The sequence below is a fragment of the Zophobas morio genome, unplaced genomic scaffold, assembly GCF_036711695.1.
Source record: "Zophobas morio isolate AGI-343-1 ecotype UQ-CSIRO unplaced genomic scaffold, CSIRO_AGI_Zmor_V1 ptg000377l, whole genome shotgun sequence".
Classification (NCBI taxonomy): domain Eukaryota; kingdom Metazoa; phylum Arthropoda; class Insecta; order Coleoptera; family Tenebrionidae; genus Zophobas; species Zophobas morio.
In genome coordinates this window covers 41,908-57,850 of record NW_026972481.1, presented here as the reverse complement: position 1 = coordinate 57,850, position 15,943 = coordinate 41,908, and the positions used below count along the sequence as shown (strand labels likewise).

The following is a 15,943-nucleotide window of genomic DNA, read 5'->3' as shown; positions in this document are numbered from 1 at the left end:
GAATCGACTCAGAATAGGAAAAGGAGACGTTTAGGTCAATTTTATGCATTCTGGCGTTCGTAGATACAAGAAAACTGTTAAAATTCTTCAGAAACGTCACTTTTGAAGTGTTTTCTTGTACTTTTAAGCCACTCAGATACCCAACGGGCTCGAAAAGTGCAACGAAACCATCAAATTTTAGCTAGAAACTGTATTTTTGTCGATTTTTATTGAATTTGAACTATATTTCAACGTTTTTTAATGGTTCTGAGCCACCAAACACACTTAAAGCATGCAGAATCGACTCAGAATAGGAAAAGGAGACGTTTAGGTCAATTTTATGCATTCTGGCGTTCGTAGATACAAGAAAACTGTTAAAATTCTTCAGAAACGTCACTTTTGAAGTGTTTTCTTGTACTTTTAAGCCACTCAGATACCCAACGGGCTCGGAAAGTGCAACGAAACCATCAAATTTTAGCTAGAAACTGTATTTTTGTCGATTTTTATTGAATTTAGTAGTTATATAGTGGGGGTTCTAGACCAGGTCAAATGAGGTCAAACTGGTCCAGCTCCCCCATTACTTTTCATCGAGCGGTCATTGACCTTTCATTTGTTGTCGACCTTGTCGTTGCACGTGGCTGTCCTTGCCAGCTGGTCCAGCTCCCCCATTACTTTTCATCGGGCGATCATTGACCTAGTCGTTGCACGACCTTGGTCGTTTATTGCCCTCGTTCGTCTCGAGATCTATCCCCTCTTTTCGTTTAGGTCGGGGAGGGATCTCGGACGCAATCTCGCATCCCCACTTCCGTTTTATACTTGTATAAAAGTCGATGGATTCGTCTGTAGGAATTAATTAGTTTTTTGAATTCAATTATTTAACACTTTGTAAAGTTGAAATGTCATCTTTCATTTCTACCTTGAATAAAGAGTCTCACTTGCAAGCTTTTGTGAGTGCGAAAACTTTAGAAGAAAATAAAAAATTTTTAACAAAAAATTTTAGTAAACTGTCTACAAAGTACGGTGACAAGATATTTGTGGAACTTGAAGAGTCTAGAACGATACTTCCACAGAGATTTACCGAAAAATTCACCGACTCAGTGATCAGCGATCTGAACCAGAAGATCGTGAACGGCTTGAAATTGTACTTGGTAAATAGAGGTCCGATCGGTCGAACCATCAATATCGAATTTATCGAAGAATGAAGAAGGCATTGGTTCATGTGGAAAACAAATCAAGTGCAGTTAGACTGCTTCATCGTAGATTAGAATTACACTTAAAACGAATTAGTTATTTAAAAGAAGCAATTAAAATGTATGAAATAAGGACTAAATTGAACAATCTTAAGCTGTAATAGAAATTATAATAAATATTATTTAATTCGTTCGGTGTATTATTTTCCCCAGTCTCATGTAAAAAATATTTGATTGCAAACCGTCATGAATAACAGACGTGTTTGTTTCGACAAAGTTCCGGTTATTTTCTTAATAAATGATAAAGAAAGCCGAATTAATACTTGGTTATACGATGTTAAAAGATTTCAAATGAATGTGGAACGTTTCGAATTGCAAATAAAGCCCTTAATCGAAAAAATGATGGAGAAGAAACGAAAATTTAGAGAAACAATCGAAAAATTGGATTCAGAATTGAAAATTATTCAGCAAAGAAAATCAGTTAAATAACTGTGCACATTGCGGTTAAACCACTGCGTCCTAAATTAGATTTAAATTTAAAACTTATTAGTTGCTTAAAATGTATAAAGTACGAACTTGTTTGTGTAATCTTAAGTTGTAATTGAAATTATAATAAATATTGTTTATTTCGTTTGGTGTATTATTTTCCCCAGTCTCATATAAAATTATTTAATTGCGAATAACCGCAACGAATAAAAGCCGTGTTTGTTCCGATAAAATTCCTGTTATTTTCTTAATAAATAAATGTTCATCAGCAACTTTCCGCCGATTTAAGTTTCTTTGCACTCGAAATCTCGTACGTTACAATCAGTTCAACGTAAAAATAATTATGCAAAACACGTCCGTTATTATTAGAATAAAATATCAAATGTGTGTTGTTTAAAATTAAAAAATGTTTGCTTACGACATTGAAAACAGGCAATTAAATTATCCGTTGTCCCTCGAAAACATTCATATACACGCACACATCACAGAAGCCACTATTTAGTGCAACAAAACCACCTTTTTCCCAAATCTTTCACGGTAAAATTCATAAACCGAAACACGCCGCCCGTCATTATTACAACACAGAATTAAATAACGCGATGCTGTTTCAGCAAATTCTTACGGAACTGGACGCTCTTATCTTCAATAGACAGGGACGTATTCGGAAATATTAAAAAAAAGAATTATCGCTTGAGGGTGCCAAAGGGCAGAAAGTTTGTTAAAAAAATAAAAATGCATCCCTATAAACTAATGACACATTTGTGTAAAAATAAATGTGGGTTAGAGGTTCAATAATTGTTTAAATATAAAAAAAAAATGTTTTACTCGAAGACGGTAAGAGATATGAGGTTCGTGCAAAGGACAAAAAAGTTCCTAAAATACGAAACACATGCACCTGTGTCGACGGTTTTTAGTTTGAGTTTAGCATTTCGGAGAAAAGGGCAAAAGTTTGTGGTGACCAAACGGAATTAGTTAAAAATTTGTTTTTTGTGTCAAAATATTTTCGGATGAATAGTCAATAGGTCCATGTAATTAAATATGTGAAAATTTGAGTTTGGGATCAAAAAATGTTCGTCAAAAAAGGTTGTCAGAATTAGAAAAAAAGATTTCCTTGAGCAGTAGGGAAGCAAATTAGAAGTTTTGATGAAAAAAAAAGTTAAAAAAACCCAAAGGATATAAAGAAAAATTGAAAATAAAAAATCTCCAAAAAAATTTATCGAAATTTTGAAAAGTTTGTTTTTCCATAAAAAAATGCATCCTCATGAACTACTAGCTTACCGTAACCAAAAATAAATATGAGTCATAGGTGTGTTTACCGTTCAAATAGAAAAAAACTTTGTTACTCGAAAACGGTAAGAGATAGAAGGTTCGTGTATAGGACAAAAAAGATCCAAAAATACGTGTCGTATACATCCCCTTCGACGTTTTTCAGCTAACTTGCAACATGGCGGTGAAAAGGGCAAAAGTTTGTAGCGTCGAAACGGCAAAACTTAAAAAAAATATTTTTGCATCAAAATATTTCTGAGTGAACAGTCTATAGGTCCACTTAGCAAAATAAATATTTTTCGCTACCGTTTAGTAGTAATAACGAAAAAACGTCATAGTTCGTAAGCGGTAAGAGGTAGCATGTCGGCACAGGGGAACGGGGAAAAGCTAAAAAAATTAAGGCATATGTTGAAGAAAAAAAATTTTGAAAAAAGTTGAAAACAAGGGAGAAAAGGGCAAAAGTTTCTAGTGTCCAAATGGTAAGAGATAGAATATCGGTTGTATACATCAAAACCTTCTTCTGGAACGAACGCATAAGTTTGCTCAAAAAAATCGATTCTGTCCACATCGACCTAGATACAGGAGCCATTTTTAGTTTTTTCAAGGTCGCTACGTAAAAATTTTTTCAGGTCGAAAAAAAGACCATCGAAAAAGGATTCGAATAAGCCCAACATGCAACACTTAAAAAAAAAAAAAAAAAAAAAAAAGCGAAATAAGATACTCGTGTAATTTATTCAGGTATAACCACTACTACTACAACTACTAACCCTTCTAACACTACAATACTTACAAAAAATATTATATGTATATATGTACATTATTAATTTATTAATTAATGCTTATCCTATAATTACCCCTACGACGATTCCCTACCACTACCACCACTACTACAAAAACTACTACTACAACTACTATTATAAATTTAAATACACTTCATTTTTGAGTACAGGTCCCTAACATTTACACTGTTCTCCCCCAGTTTCTTAATTTCCTTTTCAACGTCACTGCACCCCCTTTGCTCCTCCACTAGCTGTCTTTGTAATCGTGCAATATCCTTCGTTAACTGTTTAATGGTTTTCACATGCTTTTTCCTCCTGGTTATGAGCTCCTTCTGCCGCACCACACTTTGTCTTTCGACCTCCCTTAATTGGGCCCTAAACCCGGCCAAAAGTGCACCAGCACTTTTGACACCCTCAAACTCATCTGCTGAGTCGTCATCGGTCACTGATGACCCAGCAGGGGAGGAGGATGTCGCAGCATGATGGGCAGCAGGGGAGGAGGATGTCACAGCACGAAGGACAGCACCAGAGGCAGCAGGGGAGGAGTATGTCGTAGCACGACGGGCAGCACCAGCAGCAGCAGGGGAGGATGATGTCGCAGCACGAGGGGCAGCACCACCAGCAGCAGCAGGGGAGGAGGGTATCGCAGCCGGAGAGCTGGACCTTTCCTGTTCTGGAGTCCTTTCCTGTTCTGGAGTAGCTTCAGCGGGCGCCTCCGTTACCTGTTGCTCCTCCGACTCCATCTCTTCGCATATACTTCTCAATAAGTCCATGCATTTTCCTGGTCGCTCAATATCGAAAATACCTGGACTAAGATGGAGGGGCAGCGGAGACAGTTGCCGTTCTTCTTGGCTGGAGGTTGAGGCTGATGCTTCAGGCGAACGTAGTTTTCGGAGCTTTTTGAGGTCCTCCTCCGACAGATCATCTATCAACCTCAACGGTGGTGGTGATGGTTGTGGTGCTGGTGGTGGTGCTGGTGCTGCTGCAGCGAGCAAGGGGGGCTACAAAATAAATAAACATTCCTTAATTATTGTTTAAAAAAGAAAAAAACATTGCAATAATATTGAAAATATATATATGAAAAACAGATGAAAATAAAAAGACCTACCTGAATTACGATATCTTGCAAAATGTTAATTTTGGGCTTCTTTAAACTTAGTGAGTATTTCATCTTGATCGCTTTTAGTCACTGCTTTTAGTCACTGAACACACAAGAACTAATAATGACGCTTATGAGTCCCAATAGAAAATATATAGGAAAAATAATGCAGAATAAGGAAAAAATAAATTAGGTAGTAGGGTGAAATGCCAGATCAGCAATTTATTATGTCCATATATGGACATTTAGAAGATTGATATATTTCAAGGTCATGAAAAAACTATTTCCGTGAGAAATGCAATTCGGCACTTTTCGTGAAACATACAAATCAGCAATTTGTTGCATTTTCTTGAAGACGTGCTCTTCTCGGAAATTAAGTCTTCAAGGTTATGAAAAAACCTATTTCCGTGAGAAATGCAATTCAGCAATTCTGTAAACACGTGCTCTCCTCGGAAATTAAGAGTTCAAGGTCATCAAAAAACTATTTCCGTGAGAAATGCAATTCAGCAATTTTATGCGCTTCGAGGTTTGTCTCCATCGATGCTCTCGAAAGAAACACAAATCAGCATTTTTTTTTTTTTGTTTTTTGTGTCTATAAGAAGGTGCGTTTCTATAAAAGTAGGTCCCAATGTCCTACTATTACAATCATTATCATGAATATGACAAAAATTGAAGCAAACCATACACGATCGTTTCTTAAACAAAAATCAATGACTTCCTTTGAACTGCGACTGCTCTTAGTATTTTCTATTATTAACCAATTGGAAAATTGGTAATTTTCTTCTTCGGTTTTTATCTTGTACGTCAAATGATTCTGCATTGTTATATTTTTCGCATAGAAAAGATGATGATAACTGGCTTCGATTAGATTGATCGGTGTCATTTTTTCCCAACATTCTTTTTCGTACGTCTGAATATACAGCAGACTTATATTTGAAGTGTTGTAGAGATACAAATTGTTTTCAACAAGCACACTTAATAGTATTATCACACTTTGCTAGGTAGAAACATCTTAGACTTATCTTCTTGTACACGTTGATACTCGTAGGGAAGAAGTTTTTAGAGGTGGTAAATGATGGTGGTAGGGTAATAGCGATAGAAATAACAAATTATTGTTTTCTTATTTATTTGTTAAATGTCGCATGGTAGGCGTTTAAGGCTGTTCTGTCTAAAAACAGGGACCTATCTAACTTTGGGACATAGGTCCCTGAGAATTCGTTGTCCCAGTTTTCCACTTGCGGTGGTGTTGTCGGTGGTTCGTTGAACCACTTTGATGGTGGTAGGGGTGGTGTAGATGGTCTGGGAAGTGCAGTCTCCCAGAGTTTTCGCTCCCTTTCCCAGGCATCTCGGTGGCATTTGAAAATATGCTTCCTCAACCTATTCTCTAAAAGCCTGTGGCTGGCATCATAAGGGCAGATAACAAATTTCTCTATGCAGAAAAACAAATTTTTTTAGAACTTTAAATACTACAAAAAAAAATATATATATAAGCTTACCCATTTCTGTCGTTAATTAATTATTATGTTATGTACTTGCAGGATACTTATTAATCTCTTCTTGTGTGTGATCTTTAATTTATACACTATATTAATCCCCACCCCTACATTTTCCCCCCATTTTTATTACAGTATAGATTTTCTTGAGAACTCTAAAGTTGATGATTCAGTTGCTTTCCTCATGTTTCATTTTTCGCTGACTTGAATTTATTTTTTACGATCACGTTTTCAACTAAAAGTTGCATTTTTTTTTTTTCGTGTATATAAGAAGGTGCGTTTCTATAAGGATGTGACTTGAGTTTACACATTAGACATGTTCTCATTAAAAAACAAAAGTTTTATTTCTCGACATCTTGATATAAATTCATTGAATAAAGAAAAACGCAGTATCATCCACGGAGTCGAATGTTTGTTACGTCAAAAATTTTCATCGTGCAGAACTTTCATGGCTGGTGGATGTGGCGCATTCCTCTTGGACCGGACGTCTTCTTATACAGACATTGATATTTACGTCGAAATTAATGAAAATATACAAGAGTGGATGAGAGATAATTGCGCCGGCAGTCGCATCTCAAGCTATCTCTATCAATCCAAATGGCCCTGCTGTTATTTGGATTTTGAATCATTTATATTTAATATAATTTTTATTGAATCTCGTCCTCAATTATCATTGGAAGCCAGAATCTTAAGTATCCTTAAATCGTTTGACTTAAACGTTTGTAAAGTGGCAATACACTTTCCAAGAAGAGGAAGTCCTGTTCTGGTAGAATGGAAATTAACAGACGTGAATTTTAACAAGGTAGAAAAAAAAGATCGCATCACCAAATATAAGGAAAGACTAAAGGAAAAGAAGTTACAATTCGAGCCAAACAGTTTGGCTATGTCAGCCTATACTGTGGTGGTGGATCATGATGACTCATATCGTGCTGCTGGACAAATACTTTGAAACATATGAAATAACTCATTATTATTGTATTGAATTGTAGCGTTGATGCTCTTAGATTAACATGTTGAAGGATATTAAATAAAACAATCAAAACTAGCTAATTGTTTTATTGAATTATACATTTGTTTGAGTATTCTGTTTGCTAAAATAACTGAAACAAATTAATACTAAATAAAGTAACACACAAAATACGATTACAAAAATAAGTGCTCCTATCGAAGTAAATATCCATAGGGGAAGTTCAGCCTCCCAGAGTTTTCTCTCCCTCTCCCAGACATCCCGATGACAGTTGAAAATATGTTTTCTCAGCCTCTTCTCTAACAGCCTGTGGCTGGCATTATAAGGACAAATGATAAATTTTTCTATACAGAAAAAAAAAGTTTTTAGAACTTCACATACTACAACAAAAATATATAACCTTACCCATTTCTGCTGTTAAGTATTATCTTATGTACTTGCAAGATACTTATCAATTCGTTTGTGTGTGTGTGTGTGTGTGTGTGTGTGTGTGTGATCGTTAATTTATACACCATATTAATCCCCACCCTTGCTTTTTGAAGAGAGGCCCCGTTACAATCACTTTTATGTGGTTTGAGACGATATCTGGTATTCCTGCAGATACTACAGCCTACTGTCTTATTCTTCACGACCGAATGGTAAAATACATCCCTGCACAAGATGTCGTCAGAGTGTTGTAAATAATTTCATCTGTTATTGTATTATTATGTTTGAGGGTAAATAAAACTACATATAACCCATTTCTGTGTGTGTGTGTTTTATTCATGGTTACCAGAAATTACATGTAAAGTTTTCTTATAATCATCTAACTTAATCGAGGGCCATTTTGTTGAATCAGGTCCCTCAGTCCATCCTAATGATATTTCAGGATTGGCTTCTCCTTTGACAATGTTCTTTTTGATCCAGTTGAAAATTCTTCGATGCTCCTGATTTTGAGAAGGTTGAAATGCGAAAGAATCGTAATTTATTATTGCTAAAGACTCATAGAAAGTACTGAGCGCTTTATGGTTTGCCAAATACGCAGCCCGACACATAAATTCATCCACGCACTGGTCGATCCTTCGATAATTTTTCCGGATATTCTCAACAGGATAGAATATATCTCCAAGATTCTGCCAGCGATTATCACTCAATAATTTATAAATAAAACATTTATACGTTAGAGTATTGTCCAAATAGTTGGTGGTCATCAAAAACTCCAAAGCAGCATAATTTAAATTTTCAATTTGGTCTCTTTCGCATACATGTAGGAATGCATCAATGTAACCATCGACACATTGCTTTCTTTGTAGCAGAATACAAATGTCAAGTGTATAAAAATCACTTTCACTTTCGGCAATCCATTTAAACACTTCGTCCGGTACAATAAAATCTTTTTTATCGATGAGATGAAGGAATAAATTTAATTTCGTTCGATCACTCGCAGCGGCTTTAAGATATGTTTTGTACACACTTTCGGATGCACAAAATGCTTGTAAATCAACAAATTGTCTCAAGTCAGACATTGTTGTAATAATGAAATAGCCAACATCGAATAAATCATCTGTGAAATTTAATTGCTTATATATGACAATCCCCACTTTTTTTAACTTACGTGCGAAATATGATATCCCCAAGGTTTCGTATCCGTTGCAAATCTTGTGACAATCCTTTTATCATCATTGGGGCTGAGAACTACTTTTTCTTGTTTTACTGTGTAAACAGTATGATGTTTGGACTTGATGAGTCTTTGTGATTTTTCGTAACTTCGATTATTAAATAAACATTCTTTGTAATTTTCAAACGTTATTGTTTTAAGTGATGCTTTTGTACTACCTTTGGATTTTTTAACTAATTTTTTATTGAAATCGTCACTTGCAATTCTATATGCGTACATTTTAGATCTGAGACCCACAAATTCTAGCATAATCTTACCGTTATTTTCATCTTTCATTAAACCTGGCACTTTCTTATTTTTGAGTTCTATACCATAAATATTATATAAATCATAGTCAGAAGTATCAAATCGATGTGAATCTTTCTTAATATATTTGTATATATCGTCTACGTGAAATTCATAAATTAGGCTGTCAGTGTCGGTGTAAAGTAACTTAGCATTATTTTTAAATGTTTCCTTAATATAGTCATAATGAAATTCATAGAGAAAAGTTTTAGAAATATCTAAAATGCAAAAACCAACATAAATTGGTTTATTCAAAAATATTTCTAGTTTACTCATTTCGATTATTGCTGAATCATCATCAAATACAACAGAACTGTGAAAATTTGGTTTAGATATAAGAGAACGAACTCCCCATCTTCCCTCCCATTTACTAACCAATCGAATATCGCGATGTTTTCTTACATTTTCCATGCATTTACCATAAATAGCATTAATCATTAATTTAAAAAAATCTTTTTCAAAATCGTTCTTTGCTTGCTGCCTAAGTTTTGTATTTAAATCTATATATTCCTTTAACCACGCAGATTGTTTGAATTTCATAACACGATGTACACATTTTATTTTCATACCAAATTTTGTATACATTTTTAAATTCCGATAATGAATAATATAATTTTTCTTGGGATATAAAGTCAACAATAACTTCTTAAGTTTAGATCTTGAAATGGGCGGTATCATATGCTCTGGAGCTAATGGTAAATCACTATGTATTTCATGTAAATCTATTGGATAATCTAAATCGCATTCAATAATATAACCGATTGCTGAATTTTCTGGGGTATCTAAGATATCAGCTATATTGAAATTTTCTACAAACTCAAATTCTCCATACGGTAAATATTGAGACATTGCCGCTCCGTAAAGGTTGTTAACATCAAAATACATTAAATAGGTACTATCTTTCGAAGGATCATATTCTTCTTTTGACATGTATTTGTTATTGGCTTTACCGTATCTATTGGAACACTGCGAAACTCCACCTCTAATACCTCTTTCTACAAAAAGAACTTTATCTATATCCGTTAAAAGTTCTAGTTTAATTTCTGTTGTTTTTAACATAGCATCAAATGTTAGGCCCGGAGCAGTATAATAATGCAACGGATCAAGTTGATAAGTATTTAAACAAGTAGTTCGAAAAGCTTCAAATACATCGGCTAGAAGAAGCACATCAGTTTTTAAATATAAATCAGAATATTCTCCTAATGTATGAATATTAAAAGTATTCCATACATTGGTAGCATGGGAATAATCTTCATATTTAATATTTTCATCGTATAAGCGACTATAGAAATCCTCCTTATCGGGCAATTTTGTTTCAAGTAGTTTCTCCCAGGAGTTTATATAATCGTAAGGAAACACTCCCTTTCTGTTTAACAAATCAAATTCTTTCATATTATTACAATTTGCCAACGTAATAATTTTCTGAGAATTATCTAAATTGGAGGAAAGTTTGTCTAAACTATGTGGCATAAATCTGAAAGAATCAATAAACCGTAAACTAACTTTCGTGTCTTCGACAAATTTAGTAAACGAGATATATCTTTCTTTGTTAATGGGAAGTAACTTAATATCACCTTTTATTGAATTTGAAAGTTCTTTAATAAAAAAATGGGCATCATATCCACTCATATTATGAAAGACCACAGGTATAACACAAATATCTTTATAATTTAAATTACAACTTTGATGGGCAGCGCCTCTATACATTCCAGTTAAATGACTATGATCGCGTACTTTTATGTTATTTTCCGAAAATCCTTTTTTACATATATGACATATTTGGGAGGATTCAAACTGCTCACGTTCTTCCGTAGTTAATGTTTCCATGGAAATAACGTTCTGAAATTTATCGTTGCAAAAATGAGCCATTCGATGTAACTCCTGAACGAACCATTGAATGCAATTTTTACCTCGATACAAACGAAATTTAGAAAATGAATTATCATATGAGCAGTGAAAATAGTAAGCAATGCTGTGCGCAATATGTTTTTGATAAGTTTCGGTCTTATTCGTGGTGGACATATGCGGTTTGGTACAATCAAGAAGAATACTCTCGAGATCTGCATAAATAGTAAAAGGTACTTTTTCTTGATGTCTATAATTTTGAAAATACAAGTAATTTTCGTTTTCTGTTGGCAGTCTTATGGAATATTTATTAATACTCTGGCATGAAGTTTTATGTTTTTGGAGCAATTCCTCGGTGGTGAAATAGTTTAAGCATCTTTCGCATATATGAAATTTACATTTATGGAGGGAAAGTTGCGTAGCTAAAAGAGCTGACAAATTTTTTATCCATACGAAATGATAGAGCAATTGTTGATCTTCAAAGTTATCATTACTGTTATTAGTATTTTGTATTTGTCTTTCAGCGGGTAGCATAAGCAAATTAATTGTTTTATAAGAATTTGAAAATCTAGTGCTTAAACGACAAGGTAAAATTTTTTTCTTCTCGATGCAGTATAAATTAATGGCAAGATTGTTGAGTTCCTCAAATTTTTGAATGTCTTTAATTGTGATTGGGAAGTCTAAATTATCATATTTCAACACATTTTTGAAATGAGGATACGATGATTTTCGGTCTGAATGTTTATCGGTAGGGAATAAAGCCGAAACTATGGCCCAAAGAAAACAATATTCATCATTATTTTGTACATTAATTATTGCATGTTTTTTTTTTATAAAATCTGGCGTGGATACAAAAGTTGAATAGCCGAATTTAATTGGGTCGTATTTATTTATGTTAATTTTCAATCCCAAAATTTCATACAACGCCCAACCGGAATCCTTTTCTGCAAATTCCTCCAATTTTTTCATGATTTTATCAATGACGTTTTCTTCGTACCATTCCTTTAAATTTGTGTATTGATCAATGTGTTGATTTTTTGTTGAAAATGTTTTAATGTCTGTTTCACCAGAGTGCGGTTGAATAAAATTTGCCGAAAAAATTACATTTACCTTAAGCATTGAGTTTTTCCGTTCTTTTTTAATTCTAAACATAAAGCATTTAAAAGATTGTCGAAAAAACTGAACAGGATCTTTAATGTGGTGGTTACTTATAAATCCTGTACGAATTCGTTGTTGAAAACAGGATTCGACATCCTGCCATGTTACATTAGCCACCTGTTTAATATAGCCTTCACCAGTTTTTATAGATAATTGTTTTTTCTTATTTAAAAGCTTTAGGCGATAAAATTTCAAATATGCCAAACTTGTTTCTAAGGAATTCGCGTTTTCCAATATATTTTCTCGATGGATTTTACATTTGAGTGCTTTTCTAATTATTCTAATACTGGTATTGATATAAACTAAAAAATGTTTAGTTTCTTCGATTGTTTTGATTTTACTTATGTATTCATGAATTAGCTTAAGAGAGTTTTTACATATAGCCGTCACTGATTCTTGTGATTTCATTTTTTTGTCGTGAAACTTGCTCACCACAGCAGAAAACAAAAACACTACTATTTCTCGTTGACTAGTTTCTTGTTTATATGTGAATTAATTTGCAAGTTAAAACTTGCAACTTTTAGTTGAAAACGTGATCGTAAAAAATAAATTCAAGTCAGCGAAAAATGAAACATGAGGAAAGCAACTGAATCATCAACTTTAGAGTTCTCAAGAAAATCTATACTGTAATAAAAATGGGGGGAAAATGTAGGGGTGGGGATTAATATAGTGTATAAATTAAAGATCACACACAAGAAGAGATTAATAAGTATCCTGCAAGTACATAACATAATAATTAATTAACGACAGAAATGGGTAAGCTTATATATATTTTTTTTTTGTAGTATTTAAAGTTCTAAAAAAATTTGTTTTTCTGCATAGAGAAATTTGTTATCTGCCCTTATGATGCCAGCCACAGGCTTTTAGAGAATAGGTTGAGGAAGCATATTTTCAAATGCCACCGAGATGCCTGGGAAAGGGAGCGAAAACTCTGGGAGACTGCACTTCCCAGACCATCTACACCACCCCTACCACCATCAAAGTGGTTCAACGAACCACCGACAACACCACCGCAAGTGGAAAACTGGGACAACGAATTCTCAGGGACCTATGTCCCAAAGTTAGATAGGTCCCTGTTTTTAGACAGAACAGCCTTAAACGCCTACCATGCGACATTTAACAAATAAATAAGAAAACAATAATTTGTTATTTCTATCGCTATTACCCTACCACCATCATTTACCACCTCTAAAAACTTCTTCCCTACGAGTATCAACGTGTACAAGAAGATAAGTCTAAGATGTTTCTACCTAGCAAAGTGTGATAATACTATTAAGTGTGCTTGTTGAAAACAATTTGTATCTCTACAACACTTCAAATATAAGTCTGCTGTATATTCAGACGTACGAAAAAGAATGTTGGGAAAAAATGACACCGATCAATCTAATCGAAGCCAGTTATCATCATCTTTTCTATGCGAAAAATATAACAATGCAGAATCATTTGACGTACAAGATAAAAACCGAAGAAGAAAATTACCAATTTTCCAATTGGTTAATAATAGAAAATACTAAGAGCAGTCGCAGTTCAAAGGAAGTCATTGATTTTTGTTTAAGAAACGATCGTGTATGGTTTGCTTCAATTTTTGTCATATTCATGATAATGATTGTAATAGTAGGACATTGGGACCTACTTTTATAGAAACGCACCTTCTTATAGACACAAAAAACAAAAAAAAAAATGCTGATTTGTGTTTCTTTCGAGAGCATCGATGGAGACAAACCTCGAAGCGCATAAAATTGCTGAATTGCATTTCTCACGGAAATAGTTTTTTGATGACCTTGAACTCTTAATTTCCGAGGAGAGCACGTGTTTACAGAATTGCTGAATTGCATTTCTCACGGAAATAGGTTTTTTCATAACCTTGAAGACTTAATTTCCGAGAAGAGCACGTCTTCAAGAAAATGCAACAAATTGCTGATTTGTATGTTTCACGAAAAGTGCCGAATTGCATTTCTCACGGAAATAGTTTTTTCATGACCTTGAAATATATCAATCTTCTAAATGTCCATATATGGACATAATAAATTGCTGATCTGGCATTTCACCCTACTACCTAATTTATTTTTTCCTTATTCTGCATTATTTTTCCTATATATTTTCTATTGGGACTCATAAGCGTCATTATTAGTTCTTGTGTGTTCAGTGACTAAAAGCAGTGACTAAAAGCGATCAAGATGAAATACTCACTAAGTTTAAAGAAGCCCAAAATTAACATTTTGCAAGATATCGTAATTCAGGTAGGTCTTTTTATTTTCATCTGTTTTTCATATATATATTTTCAATATTATTGCAATGTTTTTTTCTTTTTTAAACAATAATTAAGGAATGTTTATTTATTTTGTAGCCCCCCTTGCTCGCTGCAGCAGCACCAGCACCACCACCAGCACCACAACCATCACCACCACCGTTGAGGTTGATAGATGATCTGTCGGAGGAGGACCTCAAAAAGCTCCGAAAACTACGTTCGCCTGAAGCATCAGCCTCAACCTCCAGCCAAGAAGAACGGCAACTGTCTCCGCTGCCCCTCCATCTTAGTCCAGGTATTTTCGATATTGAGCGACCAGGAAAATGCATGGACTTATTGAGAAGTATATGCGAAGAGATGGAGTCGGAGGAGCAACAGGTAACGGAGGCGCCCGCTGAAGCTACTCCAGAACAGGAAAGGACTCCAGAACAGGAAAGGTCCAGCTCTCCGGCTGCGATACCCTCCTCCCCTGCTGCTGCTGGTGGTGCTGCCCCTCGTGCTGCGACATCATCCTCCCCTGCTGCTGCTGGTGCTGCCCGTCGTGCTACGACATACTCCTCCCCTGCTGCCTCTGGTGCTGTCCTTCGTGCTGTGACATCCTCCTCCCCTGCTGCCCATCATGCTGCGACATCCTCCTCCCCTGCTGGGTCATCAGTGACCGATGACGACTCAGCAGATGAGTTTGAGGGTGTCAAAAGTGCTGGTGCACTTTTGGCCGGGTTTAGGGCCCAATTAAGGGAGGTCGAAAGACAAAGTGTGGTGCGGCAGAAGGAGCTCATAACCAGGAGGAAAAAGCATGTGAAAACCATTAAACAGTTAACGAAGGATATTGCACGATTACAAAGACAGCTAGTGGAGGAGCAAAGGGGGTGCAGTGACGTTGAAAAGGAAATTAAGAAACTGGGGGAGAACAGTGTAAATGTTAGGGACCTGTACTCAAAAATGAAGTGTATTTAAATTTATAATAGTAGTTGTAGTAGTAGTTTTTGTAGTAGTGGTGGTAGTGGTAGGGAATCGTCGTAGGGGTAATTATAGGATAAGCATTAATTAATAAATTAATAATGTACATATATACATATAATATTTTTTGTAAGTATTGTAGTGTTAGAAGGGTTAGTAGTTGTAGTAGTAGTGGTTATACCTGAATAAATTACACGAGTATCTTATTTCGCTTTTTTTTTTTTTTTTTTTTTTTTAAGTGTTGCATGTTGGGCTTATTCGAATCCTTTTTCGATGGTCTTTTTTTCGACCTGAAAAAATTTTTACGTAGCGACCTTGAAAAAACTAAAAATGGCTCCTGTATCTAGGTCGATGTGGACAGAATCGATTTTTTTGAGCAAACTTATGCGTTCGTTCCAGAAGAAGGTTTTGATGTATACAACCGATATTCTATCTCTTACCATTTGGACACTAGAAACTTTTGCCCTTTTCTCCCTTGTTTTCAACTTTTTTCAAAATTTTTTTTCTTCAACATATGCCTTAATTTTTTTA

The 15,943-nt window shown here is 34.8% G+C and overlaps 2 protein-coding genes across 2 annotated transcripts; one reads left to right on the top strand and one right to left on the bottom strand.

Moving 5' to 3' along the window:
• Positions 1–3,843: 3,843 nt before the first annotated feature.
• Positions 3,844–4,871, bottom strand: LOC135120356 (protein CIST1-like). Its single transcript, XM_064044660.1, has 2 exons — positions 4,809–4,871; positions 3,844–4,701 (listed from the first exon to the last, which is right to left on the bottom strand). Exons 1-2 carry the CDS (start codon positions 4,869–4,871, stop codon positions 3,844–3,846), a joined length of 921 nt encoding a protein of 306 aa, XP_063900730.1.
• A 9,510-nt stretch (positions 4,872–14,381) lies between these two features.
• LOC135120359 (protein CIST1-like) lies at positions 14,382–15,409 on the top strand. Its single transcript, XM_064044662.1, has 2 exons — positions 14,382–14,444; positions 14,552–15,409. Exons 1-2 carry the CDS (start codon positions 14,382–14,384, stop codon positions 15,407–15,409), a joined length of 921 nt encoding a protein of 306 aa, XP_063900732.1.
• Positions 15,410–15,943: the final 534 nt, after the last annotated feature.

Coding starts and splice junctions, on each gene's coding strand:
- LOC135120359 (XM_064044662.1), top strand. CDS start 14,382: ATGAAATACTCACTAAGTTTAAAGAAGCCCAAAATTAACATTTTGCAA. Junction 14,445..14,551: donor TGCAAGATATCGTAATTCAG/GTAGGTCTTTTT, acceptor TTTATTTTGTAG/CCCCCCTTGCTCGCTGCAGC.
- LOC135120356 (XM_064044660.1), bottom strand. CDS start 4,871: ATGAAATACTCACTAAGTTTAAAGAAGCCCAAAATTAACATTTTGCAA. Junction 4,702..4,808: donor TGCAAGATATCGTAATTCAG/GTAGGTCTTTTT, acceptor TTTATTTTGTAG/CCCCCCTTGCTCGCTGCAGC.